Source organism: Myotis nattereri, assembly GCF_964212035.1.
Source record: "Myotis nattereri genome assembly, chromosome: 2".
Classification (NCBI taxonomy): Eukaryota; Metazoa; Chordata; class Mammalia; order Chiroptera; family Vespertilionidae; genus Myotis; species Myotis nattereri.
In genome coordinates this window covers 147,331,460-147,345,056 of record NC_138076.1, presented here as the reverse complement: position 1 = coordinate 147,345,056, position 13,597 = coordinate 147,331,460, and the positions used below count along the sequence as shown (strand labels likewise).

At 40.1% G+C, this 13,597-nt stretch overlaps 1 protein-coding gene across 3 annotated transcripts in view; it reads left to right on the top strand.

The window, feature by feature from the left end:
- Window positions 1–13,597, top strand: part of LGR5 (leucine rich repeat containing G protein-coupled receptor 5) — a gene marked incomplete at its 5' end in the record, with an annotated part of 146,885 nt that overhangs the window by 57,898 nt on the left and 75,390 nt on the right. For all 3 annotated transcript variants that reach the window (XM_081083292.1, XM_081083291.1, XM_081083290.1), the window contains one exon: window positions 3,839–3,910. In XM_081083292.1, coding sequence (XP_080939418.1) covers window positions 3,839–3,910 — 72 coding nt within the window. The remainder of the gene's footprint in view (window positions 1–3,838; window positions 3,911–13,597) is intronic.

The following is a 13,597-nucleotide window of genomic DNA, read 5'->3' as shown; positions in this document are numbered from 1 at the left end:
CAAATCAAGGTGGAAACAAATATTAGGCCAGATGGTGTAAAGCCTAAAAAAATGTGGGCATTAGTTCCTCGAAGAGGCCTGGAGCCAGCAAAAGTTCTCAGACAGGGGAGTCCCATATGGCTACAGCTGAGCGGGGGCTCCTCCATGGGGGCTGAGCTCCAGGCCAAGCTCTGCTTGCCAAGGCATTCACCCCACTCTGTGGCTCCTTCAGTGGGAGAACGATCTTTTCTGTAATGTACAGACTAGTCCACCTGCAGAGGAGGAGCCCTTTTCCAAATCATCCACCTAAAGGGATGTCTGTGCTATTGGCTAACAGTGGGTTTGAGTGGAGTGACCATCAGATGAACTTTTCAGGGTGACCTCTCTGGCCATGGTATAGGAGGTGACCTAGAATAAAGACACACAGTGAGCAGTTATTAAGAAGAAAGAGAGGCCAGACCCAGAAGCAAGATCTGTAGTGGAAGTAACACTGGGTGCCTTATGGACATAGGGACAGTGGAAAAAGGAAAAGGTGACGATGACGTGGATTCATTCTCCACTTAAAGGGGATCGAGCCGGCAACCCAGCATGTGCTCTAACCAGGAATTGAACTGTGATCTGGTTCATAGGTCGGCACTCAACCACTGAGTCACACCAGCCAGGCCATGGCTGTGTTTTTACTGACTCACAACCGATAAGAATTTGAAAGTAGCCCTAGCCAGTTTTGCTCAGTGGATAGCGCATCGGCCTGCGGACTGAAGGGTCCCAGGTTCGATTCCTGTCAAGGGCACATGCCTGATTTGAGGGCTCAATCCCCTGTGTGGAGCGTTCAGGAGGCAGCCAATCAATGATTCTTTCTCATCATTGATGTTTCTATCTCTTTCTCCCTCTCCCTTTCTCTCTGAAATCAATAAAAAAAATTTTTTAAAGAATTTGAGAGTAAAGGTTTAGGAACTTTTATAGTAATTAAATAATCTCTATTGAATTACGTAACAAAATATTGAGGCTTCTATTTTGTATATCTTTGTGTTTTTATTTTACTTTTTTATAATTAATTTTTATTATATTTTATAACAATATAAGTCCACAGCAAGTTAGAAATTTTAAAAACTTGGTCCTTTGCTCACAGAGAAGGAAAAAGTGAATAAAAACAAATTACATTTTACCTTACCCACTTTGAATTTATATTTTAAAGGCCTATTTCATTTTACATTAGATTGTCATTTTAAAAAATTATTTCTGCTTTAGGCTTATATGCATTGCTGGAAACTCTTTTATCAAAAACCTTATCAAACTCTTTTATTTGAAACCTTATCAAAAACAGGTGATAAGGTTTTGGTTTAGCAATACTAGCTCATTTTCTAAGAGGAACCACATGGCAGGTAACACGGAGAAGTTCTTAATTCCTGTTGGAAAGGGAGGTACTCTCCCTTTTAAGAAGAAAATTAAGTCACTCCTCATTGCAAACAGCTAATCATAGGGTTTCAAACTATTAATGTAGAGACACCTTTTTTAAATATGAGGAAGCCTGCACAGGGAGGTTAATTTTCCAAGATCATACAGCTAGTGAACGGAGAGGTCTGAATTCAAACCCGAGACACTGAACCTGACACTCTACCCTGACAACGCCTGCACTCTTTCTGCTGCTCCACCCTCAACGTGCTCCAGTGGGGACCCTGAGAGGGAAGGCTTATATAAGCTTCTCTTCCAGGTACCTGAAATCCGGTAATAAATAATGCGGAATGCTTATGAATCTCCTTAATGTGTAAATTTCCTTGTTCTGCTTAGAGCTTTCTGCACGTAGACAAGATTAATGCTTGTCCCAAACTGATTTGCACATTACTCAGGAATATTCAGGGGAGAGGAAAGTCAACACTCTCCACGCCAGCTGTCTTGATGCTGAGACTGGTTCAATCTAGGTGGCCAATCAACATGCTCCACAAGCAAACCACCTTGATCCTCTTCAGGAAGTAAGTGGGATAGCAGTTAGCAAACAAGTGAATATCCCTGAGAAATAGCAAGTCTTTGAAGAGATCCCATAGTCCCTATGAGGAATCCAGAAACTGCATTAATTAATTGAATCCATGTCTGTTCAGGGAACTAAACAACTTTACTACTTCAGAGAACTATCTGCACACACAAAAAACTGAAAATGTTAATCAGTTATTTGGCTCTCTTATCTAGATAATGCCAGAAAAATGCAGATTTTTGGCATGGTTTAGTTTTAAGTTGAGAACATCGCATTTAACTCAGCTATATTATTGTTCACCAAACATTAAAATTAACAATTCTGCTTTTTTACCACACTCTAGTCTAAAACATTTAGCAGAGTCTTTTATCTTCCTTGTACACATTGGTGACTTTTATTTTTATAAGAGTTCATTTGGCCCAAATCTGAGGACAATGGCTGGGAAGCAAGATCTAAAGTGCTCCCACTAGTGACTTTTTAAAGTCAGAAAATGAATGATTCCTCAGTTCTTAGCCTCAATGAAATCAGCTGGTTGTGTGCAATGGATGTGGCCCCTTTAATAACAGAAAAATCCAGGGTTTTTTTTCAATAAAGCTAATGGGTGAAATGGGTGAAGGTTGGCAAAAGACATAAACTTCCAGTTATAAGATAAATAATTCCTGGGAATGTAATGTACAGCATAGTGACTCTTATTAACAATACTGTATTGTGGATTCGAAAGTTGCTGTGAGATAAATCTTTCAAGGTCTTGTCACGAGAAAACAAGTTTTGTCAATATGAATGGTGATGGATGCTAACCTAACTTGTTGTGGTAATCACTTCACAATATGTACATATATCAAATTATGTTGTACACCTAATACAATGTTCTATGCCGATGAAATCAATATGGAAAGAATAAATATGAAGCTCATTGTGTATTGCAAGATAAACTTTAAGCATGTAGATCTGGTCTGAGATTTCAATGGCATTAGATTGGAATCTTCGGGTGTGAGCAACGAGTGTTTTTTGAAGTCAACCTTCAGCTGTCTGTTACATAAAGTCTTAGTTGGTCTTGATTAGAATCTGTCTAGCCGTCTTTGGGGAGCTGAGATATGGATGGCATATACCAGTGATGCTGTAGGATTATGTGGGACACAGTAAAAAAAAAAAAATGTTTTAACCAGAAAAATAAAACAGAATAAAATCTAATTACATGGAGTTTCTCTTAAAACAAAAATTGATTGAGTTCTGCCCAAAGTGGCTTGTTGTTTCCTGTGCCAGGAACTACTGTGCAGGCCCAGCAGGAAGTGTGCTACAGAGCAGGATCGCATTACACCCTTGTTTTATGGTTCATTTCACTTATTTAATGCAATCCGAGAACCTGTAAAAGGAACATGTTAGAAGGAGGGAATAGGCTTTTTGTCTTGTTTGGTTTTGTTTTGTTTTTTTAAGTTTCTTTGAATCAAAACATTTGTTTTTACAAGGTGCTTATAGCCCCAGAGAGGCAGGACTTCCAGCGTTGCATGGTGAAGACATTTCTCTTTGTCACAAAATGTAAAGCAAGACACGGCGTTGAGTTATGTCTAGCACTGAGTTATGCCTTTCCTTGCCGTCCTAATCACGTAGTCTTAAACCTGAAGAATTACAACCATGCCCATGAATGGTCTAAATCGTTTTGAATCCATATAAGCTCCTCCTAGGGTCTCTAACTTGATAGAGAGCCCCTGGTGGTGGGGAGTGGGGAAGGGTAGGATAGAAATATGTTTAAGGTGCACAATCGCGATGTATTTGTCAAGCAAAAGAATGAGTTCATTTGGCTCTACTGCTTGAAGATGTGTGAACTGAACAGCTGGATTCCCTTGCGGTGGCAGACGCCGCTCCTCACACGCTGTCTGTTTTCCTCTCCAGGGACCTCAGCATGAACAACATCAGCCAGCTGCCCCCGAGCCCTCTGCACAGTCTCCGCTTCCTAGAGGAGCTGTAAGTATCACTGTGGCCACGGTGCGTCCAGTCAACGCTGGACACATTCCTGTGTTTGTCTCTCAGACTTACTGTGGGAACCAGATAAAACAAGGCAGGAAAGCTGTCAGCACCAACAATTTTGGCACATGAGGAAGCACTTAGTTGGGAGGGGGAAATAGAAGAATTGCTTGTGATTCTGGAAATCAACTTATAAAAGAGTTTACCATGAGGCTACGGCATTCTAAGGTGAGACTGGGCCAAACAAATTAAAATTTTAAAACAAAAGGCCGTTTAAAAGAGCTGGATGGCTCTTTGGAAATAGTTAAGCAGCAGGATATTAAAAGTTTGAATGCTGGTTCATGTTTATTAAAATAGTAAGAAAAGCTATAATCAAAACCAAAAACTGCTGCTTGGTTCGGTTTGGGTCAGGGAGTCCACATTTCATAGCACCAAAGCTTTTTGTCCTCATCACTTTTAATTACTATTTTCCTACTTTTAAATTTAGCTTCCCTCAAGGCTTGAACAGAAAAGCATGAAATCCACCATAGACTTAGAACCATGTTCTCCCAAACTCACTCGGGGGCGGGGGGGGGGGGGGAGGGGATTAAATTAAAAACGAGGAAGCTAAATTGGCTAATGATACACAGAGAAATCTTGATTAAGTCTCGTAATCAATTTCCAGAAGATGAAAAAGAACTGTATAAACCAAAAATCTGCATTTAAAAATTAATTTGATCCTCTTACCCTTTTGAGTGATGGGGACTAAGGAAGTGAAGTACCATGGTAGTCTTCATGAAGAAAGTTTGGCACCATCCGTTGAGTAAATCCTCTGATTTCTGATTAAAGGAATTGTTTAGGCAATGACCTCTTTTTAAAATACTTGTTTTTTATAAATCCTGAAAGTCAGGGTCCCATTTGGGGAGTAATTTAAATTGTTGATGCACCACACAATCCACTTTGGGAGGTGGAAAGAATGTTCCATCACAATCAAATGACATTACATCAATCTCTTTTTCCCCCAACAGGATAATATTCAAATTTCTACCCTTTAGTTTATATTTACTTTGGTAGCATTATATTTTTAACAAATGCTATTGTTTTAATACATAAATCAGCTGAATGTACCTACATTGTTATGGAGGAGTTTGCTGGGGAAGCTTAGATCACTGGACTGTACAGTAGGTTTTACTCATTCAATGAATGGATTTTCACTGTGGGTTATCCAGGAGCCTCTTTTTTTTTTTCTTTTATCTCTGGCCATTTTTTGTTTGTTTGTTTGTTTGTTTTTGTTAATCCTCACCTGAAGATATTTTTCCATTGTGTGTTTTTTTTTGTTTTTTTTTTAGAGAGAGAGTGGAAGGGAGGGGGTGATACAGAGAAACATCATTGTGAGAGAGACACATCGATTGGTTGCCTCCTGCATGCACCTGCAACCGAGGTTCGTTCCCTTCACTGGAATCAAACCTGCAACCTTCAGTCCACGGCCAATGTTCTATCCACTGAGCCAAACCAGCGAGGGCTATCTCTGGCCCTTCTTGTGACTAACATTTAACCTTCATCAAGGTTGGCATCATGTCTGTCTTCATCACAGCTGGTATGCAATACATAATAAATTTTTGATGAATGAAAGAATGAACTAATAAAAAAAGAAAATTGTGTAAAAGGAGCTTCTTATAGAAGTTAGCTGCCTTAGATAAAAGTAACAGATTAGTTGACATTAGCCAATATTTTTAAAGATTAATTTTAGTAAATTTCAAACATCAGGGTTATTTTCTTATTTACATCCTTATCCTCCCACCCTCACCATAATTAATATACAATACTTAGTTCTCTTTATCCTCATATTTTTTAAGGCATTCATTTCCTATCCTTTTCTCTTTAATTTCCTTATAATATGTAATGGAAGAAGGACACCCCAACTTAATACCACAAACTGAATCAACAATAATTCACCTCCCTGAGGACTTTATTTAATAGAATTCCTCCCTCAATGACCCAACTTACTCAAAATAACTCCTTTCTTCATGAGGTGAATGTTCATTCTCTTCCAAGGCCAGTTTTTCAAAAGACAATTGAGAAAAATCAGGAAGAGAGGGAGGGAACTACTATTTGAAAATGCTGTTTTTCTGAATTGTCTTTTTTTGTATCTCCGGAAACTCCATCAAGTATCTTGACCATGGAATCAGAATTTCAGAAATAGAGGACACCTTTTTAAGACTGTTCATTCCATTTTCTCATTCTGTTCTTGAGTTCCCTCTGCTGAGCTGGCCAACTTGCTGGATTTAAAGACCACTTTCCCATATATAATTCTGTGTTGCATCTAACGTGTTTTGAAGACATCATTATTTATTTAGTGGCAAAAGGGGATAGTATTTATAGAACCTGGAAAAATGATCAGCGCTGCTTGGTTTATGACTTTATTCCCCAGGCTAAATTTATGGGTTGCCTTTGTTACGTTGTTAATTGTTTCTATTAGATTTGCCTATGTTTAAGTCTATGTTCTCTTCTAGAATATAAAATCCTCAAAATAATATAATTCTAATGACAACAATAATAGTTTACATTGTGCAAAATATTTTACCCATACTATCGCATTGAATCCTCTTACTAACCCCATAAAGTTAGGTATTATTGCCAGTTCACAGATTTTTTGAAAATATATTTTTATTGATTTCAGAGAAGAAGGGAGAGGGAGAGATAGAAACATCAATGATGAGAAAGAATCATTGATCGGCTGCCTCCTGCATGCCCCATGCTGGGGATCAAGCCCACAGCCCGGGTATGTGCCGTCACCGGGAATTGAATCATGACCTCCGAGTTCATAGGTCAACACTCAACCACTGAGTCACACTGGCCAGGCCAGTTCACAATTTTTTTTTACAAAACTAAAGTACAGAGAAATAAGGAACTTACCAAGACAATGAAGTCAGAATGTGCCAGAGCTAAGATCCAAACTCACTCTCAGAGCCAGACTCAGAAAATAGAAAGAAGTTTAGAAATTGCATATTTAATCTGTGCTTTTCTTTCCCTCGACAGTGCCTAGCACAGTAGTTTACACAGTGGAACACTTTATTTTTATATATATACTAGAGGCCCAATGCACGAAATTCATGCAAACGAGGGCCTTCCTTCCCCTAGCTGCCGGCACCGGCTTTCTTCTGGCACCCAGGACCCAGGCTTCCCTCCGGTACCAGGGACCCGGTCTTCCCCCGCAGCCTGGGCATCCTTGGCAGCCCCAGCTTTGTCTGGAAGGATGTCCAGTCTAATTAGCATATTATGCTTTTATTATTATAGATATATTTTTATTGATTTCAGAGAGGGAGAGAGAGATAGAAACATCAATGATGAGAGAGAATCATTGATCAGCTGCCTCCTGCACGCCCCCCACTGGGGATCGAACCGGCAACCCAGGCATGTGCCCTTGACCGGAATCAAACCTGGGACCCCTTCAGTCCGCAGGCTGATGCTCTATCCATTAGCCAAACCAGCTAAGGTTACACAGTGGAACACTTTAAAGTGTTGTTGAAACTGAGTTTTGTAATAATAGTGTGTCTGTCTATGTGTATATGTGAGGGAATGAAAAAGAAGGCATGAGAGAGAAAGCAACCAAGAGCTATCTACCTAGGAGGTAGGGATTGTATATTCAGGTTATTCATTCACAAGCATTACATATTGGCTATGAGAAGAGTGTCATCAGAATTTCCAGGTGTAGAATTTCATCAATTTAACATTGCTCATCAGGTACAAAATCTTAATTAATGTTGTTCCATATCTGTGCATATAATTAAGCAGCGTATTTCATAGAGGATTCTAACTGAACTAACAAATGACCAAACATACAGCTAGATACAGACATTTAGATAGCTGTCATTGTGTGTGTGTGTGTGTGTGTGTGAATATGTACTTTTGTTATGACAATTAAGGCATTGTTCTGAAAGTATTCTTTCATTTAGTTTATGCTGCTCATCTCTGTGCTTTATCTCTTTATTTATTAGATAAAACTCTCACCCCAAAACTCACTTTTTAAAAATCACAGTTAATAAATCCAAGTTACCACTCTTCCCCTTACTGTTCATTTCCCAATACAGGGTGGGGTGAAAGTAAGTTTACATTATGTTCATATGGAAAATAATACAATCATTAACAAATAATGATACAATAAACTCTGTGTTTTGCCTACTCACAACTGTAAACCTACTTTTGCCCCACCCTGTATATCATATCCCTAGTTTAATTTATTTAACTATGTTTTAAACGCTGTAGACAGCCATGGTTCATTCCTCATTCATCACTGGAACTTATCAACAGTGCCATCATATAAAAACCTATGGACACAGACAACAGTGTGATGATTGCCGGGGGAAGGGGCATTAAGCAAGGTGGAGGAGGGTACAGACAGATAAATGGTAATGGACAGAGGCTTGACTTGGGCTGGTGAACACACAATGCAGTGTACAGATGATGTGTTGTAAAATTCTGCACCTGAAACCTGTATAATTTTGTTAATCAGTATCACCCAATAAATTCAATAAAAAGGGAGAAAATAAAATTTGTTTTTGAGTCTTTAAAAAAATAATGAAGTAGCCCTGGCCAGTTTTGCTCAGTGGATAGAGCGTCGGCCTGTGGACTGAAGGGTTCGTGGTTCCATTCTGGTCAGGGGCACATGCCTGGGTGGCAGGCTCGATCCCCAGTAAGGAGTGTGCAGGAGGCAGCCAACCAATGATTCTCTCTCATTATTGATGTTTCTATCTCTCTGTCCCTCTCCCTTCCTCTCTGAAATCAACAAAGATATATTTTTAAAAATAATAATAAAGTAAAATAAAATCTTCCAAGAATCAGTAAAGCCCTAGAGGCATTCACTGCCTTAATACTTAAAAAAAAAAATGCATTGTAACCCTAGAGAGAATGACTACCTGGAGCAAATAGAATAAAAGCCAGAATAAAGAAGAAGAAGAACCACCACAGTTCATTGTCTCTTTCTCCCTCTCCTGACTTTCTGGAATACTTACTACCTGTGCCACAAGTTTGGGCACATTCAGGTCTCATTTATTTATTTTTTATAAATCTACAAGGTGACCGGATATGCACAGGTCAAATGTCCTGGTGGTGCGATGTGAGACGGAGAACTTAATAAAAAAAAAAAAAAGCCATATCTGACTTGAGTGTGGAGGCTGCTACTGTGTAGAGGCAGAAGCCCCGGACTCCTGTGCTGTCCTGACTCCTCCACTTACCAACTAATCATCCACTTGACCTCCATGGGCCTTGGGGGATAATGCTGAGAGCTGCTGCTTCCTGCCTGTGTCTTGAGATGTTTCTGAGGACCAGATGAAGTGCTGATGAAAGGACTTTGATAAACTAATTTACGTATTTGGTTGTATTAGTAAAATGAAAACACTTTAAAGAAGCTTGTAACTTCCTCTTTTCCTAGTTCATGAGCTTGATTTTGCAGTAATCCCAGGTATCCAGGATGTGAAGGAAAAGCTATTTCCAACTGTGAGCTTTAATAGATACAGACAACAAATGCAGACAGTTCTTCACCCAATTTTAACATCCTGGGCAATAGTTGCATTTCTCTCCAACAGCATCCACCCAGTTCAGTTATTCAGTTCCATGAGGGCCGTTATGTTAACGATTGCTATTTGGACACATACAGGATTCTACGCTTGGTCCATTAGAGTGAGGTGCAGATGTTGGGAGCTGTCACCAATGCTGACAGCTACCAGTTCCATTAGACTTAGGGTGGTAGTCTGATTAAACCAGAGGGAAAATGAGCCGTTGCCATTTTAAACAGTCTACGTTTTTTATTTCCAAGCAGTATTTAACAATATTCCCAGATTCTAATGCTTTTGGAATCAAGTGCTTGATTTAAGAAGGGAACATGAGAAGCTCTAGGGAGGTCAGTTTCTGAGTTACTATTGTTCCCTGGCCCTGTTTGCTCATATTATGGTTGGCCTTGAAGAATCTTTATATAAATAGTAGGTATCTGTGGTTGCAGATGAAATTTGTAAGGAAAGATACCACCAAACTTCCTGAAAGCACAATCTATGCTTGCTACTTCTACTCCTCATCATGTTGCTGAAAATGGTGAGAGCTGTCCTGCCTGTCTTTTGAGATTTTTTTCCTGAGGATTAACTGAAAGGATGATGAAAGAACTTTAGTAAACTGTAATTTACATACTGGATTGTGTTCGTAAAATGAAAACACCTTCATGCCCATGAATAACCTTCCTGCCCCTGGGCTTTGGCAATGCTCAATCTCTAGTCATCATAGATCTGGTAATTGATTATGAATGCTGCTTCTTTGAAATTATTTTTTTCTCTAGTGTTATGTCATGGAAATTGTTTTGCTTCTCTTCCAAAAGCCTATCTATACAGAATACAGGCATTTAGATATCTGTGTTTGTGTATGCATGTGTGTATGTGTGTATGTGTGTGCATGAATATGTATGTATTTATATGTATGCATGTGTGTATGTATATAAATTTTGTAATATATACACATTTTTGTTATGATAATTAGGGCACTATTCTGAAAGTGTCCTACCTCTCTGCCTCCTCTTCTTTTTCCCTTTAGCGTTCCTTTCTTCTTCACTCCCAGCTCTTATAAAATGTAGACATTCCCCTAATTTCTGCACTTAGTTTTATTGTATCCTTTCTGAGTACTTTTCAGTTAATTCATTCAACATGTATTTATTGAGCCACTGGGAACATAAGAGTGAGTAGGACTCGCCCTAGCTGGATTGGCTCAGTGGATAGAGCATCAGCCTGTGGACTGAAGGGTCCCAGGTTCAATTCTGGTCAAGGGCACATGCCTGGGTTGTGGCTCAATCCACAGTGTGGGGCATGCAGGAAGCAGCTGATCAATGATTCGCTCTCATCATTAATGTTTCTATCTCTCTCTCCCTCTCCCGTCCTCTCTGAAATCAATTAAAATATTTTTTTAAAAAAAAAAAAAAAAGAGGGAATAGGACTTAACTATGGTTAATTCATTCATTCAAGAAATGCCCACCCTGGGGGAGCTTACCGTCTAGTGGGGGAGACAGATAATAAGCAAGGAGACACGCACATATGATGTTTGATTTTGACAAGAATGATGAAGAACACAAACACGGGTAGGTAGAGAATAATTAGCAAGGGATGCCAGGAGAGAAAGTCTCTCTACGAAGCTGACATCTAAACTGAGATCAGGAGGATGAGGACGAGTTGGTGGTCCTACGAGCAGGGGTGGAGTGGTTCTGGCGGGAACACTGTGAGCAAAGTCCCTGAGATGGGAAAGAACGTGGCATGTTTGTGGATCTGAAAGGAGATCCGTGTGGCTGAAGCAGCGTGAGAGGGAGGGACAGGGACATGGGAGGGGCTGGAGAAGAAGCCCAGAACAATCAGACAATGTATAGGATTCAAATAAGAGCAATGGGAAGCCACTGGTTGGTTGTATGCAACTTATTAAAACAATACAATTTACGATTTTTAAAAAATGTTCTGATTTCTGTATGCAAAATATATTGGGGAAATATGGAAGCAAAGAAACCCATGAGGAGGCTGTAGACCAGTCAGCAGATAATTGCAGTTATTTGAGCAGGAAACCCAAAATTTGAACGATTTCTGCTACATGGATGAGCCCCCCAAATCAATATTCCTAGTTCAGACCTCTTTTGTCTTTGCCTGCTAGATAGGCCAGTAAATCTCAAAAATGGTCCCTGGACCAGCAGCCTTGTCACCACCTGTGAGCTGTTAGGACGGTAAATTATGTGCCCCACCCCAACCTAGTGAATCAGAAACTTGGAATTGAGCTCAGGAACCTGTAATCAAAAATATATTAAAATACGTATTTTTAAAAATATATATATATCTCCAGGTGAGCTTTCCTCCTGCCTTTCCTGCTTTCTGATTATCCAAACGTGTGATTACTATGTCTGTCATTCTTTCTCTCCTGCCCTCTGTATCAGCCAATTTCAAAGTCCTAAAGCTAGTCATCCCACATTGTCTTTCCATTTGTTTATTTTATCACCACCTAGTCCAGGTTCTTATTGTCTCTTCTGGATAACTGTTAAAATCCATTAACTATCCCTGGCCTCCTGGCTTAGTGGTGAGAGTGTTAATCTGAGTACCAAAGGGTCGCTAGTTCGATTCCCAGTCAAGGGCATGTACCTGGGTTGCAGGTTTGATCTCTGGCCCTGGTCGGGATGTGGGAGGCAACCAAATGATGTTTCTTTCTAACATCCATGTTTCTCTCTCTTTCTCTGTCTTCCTCCCTCTTCTTTCCACTCTCTCTAAAAATCAATGGAAAGGATATCCTCAGGTGAGGATTAACAAAAATAAATAAATAAATAAAATCCATTAACTAATCACCTCTCCTAATTAATGAGTGAATCATTGTCTCTGGGGATGGTTAACTTATCAATATTAGATTATGTGAGGACCAGTTCAGAGTTTCCCACCTTGAATGTACATTGGAATCACCTGGAGCGTTTTTAAAATTAACTAATCACCAGGGCTTATTCCCAGAACTTCTGATTTAATGGGTCTCAGTGGGGACCAGGACATCATTTTTTAAAGTCTACAGGGTTGGCAGTTGCTGAGACCCACGGGGATATATGGAAGCATCACATCAGAGGAAGAGAGTCAGGGACTCATCAATTGATTGGATGTAGGCACTGAAAGAGAACTCTGAAAGTGAGGGGTGACTCTGAGTAAGGTTTTGAGATTAGATGCCAGGACACTGATAAGGCACAGTCAATAGAAACAGGAAATTCAAGGGGAACAATTGGTATTTTGAAGACAAGAGGAGGTCTGGTTCCGGATATAATAAGTGTCAGGTGCCAGCAGGACATCCAACTGCAAATGTCAATAACAGAGAGAATGTGAGTCTGGAGCATGATGAGCCTGCTCTAGAGATAAAGATGGGGAATCTCACAAAGAGGTGATTGTGGAAGGTGTTGGGGCAGATGAGGACTGTGAGAGAGGGTATGGACTCTGTGCTTCCCAATGTGTTTCCCTGCCCAAATTAAAACCACCTGCGCTGCTTATTTAAAAATGTATTTTTATTCATTTCAGAGAAGAAGAGAGAGGGAGAGAGAGATAGCAACATCAACGATGAGAGGGAATCATTGATCAGCTGTCTCCTGCATGCCCCACACTGGTGATCAAGCCCGCAATCAAATATGTGCCCTGAGACCCGGAATTGAATTGTGACCTCCTGGGTCATAGGTCGACACTCAACAACTGAGCCAGGCTGGGATGCTTAGTTAAAATGCAGATTCCCAAATCCTTCCCCCAAGAAACTCAGATTCACTAAATCTGGGTTGGGGTCTGGGGCTCAGAATTTGTTATGGTTCCTAAAGCAATGGTAATACACACTAAAATTTAAACACCACTAAACAGAGAAAAAAAGAAAAGGTGTGAGGGCAGACACTTGAGAATCATCTACTAGTATGTTTGGAGGATGAGAACTTAAAAAGGGGATAGCAAGAAAAAGAAAACAACCAGTCAGTGGTAAGAGCAGTAAGATTGTACAGGATCTGGAACCCAACGGGAGGAGGACTTTGAAAAAGAAGCAGTGAGCAGCCCAGCCAGCATGACTCAGTAGTTGAGCCTTGACCTATGAACCCGGAGGTCACGGTTCAACCCTGGTCAAGGGCACATGCCTAGGTTGCGGACTTGATCCCTAGTAGGGAGCATACAGGAGGCAGCCCATCATAGACTCTCT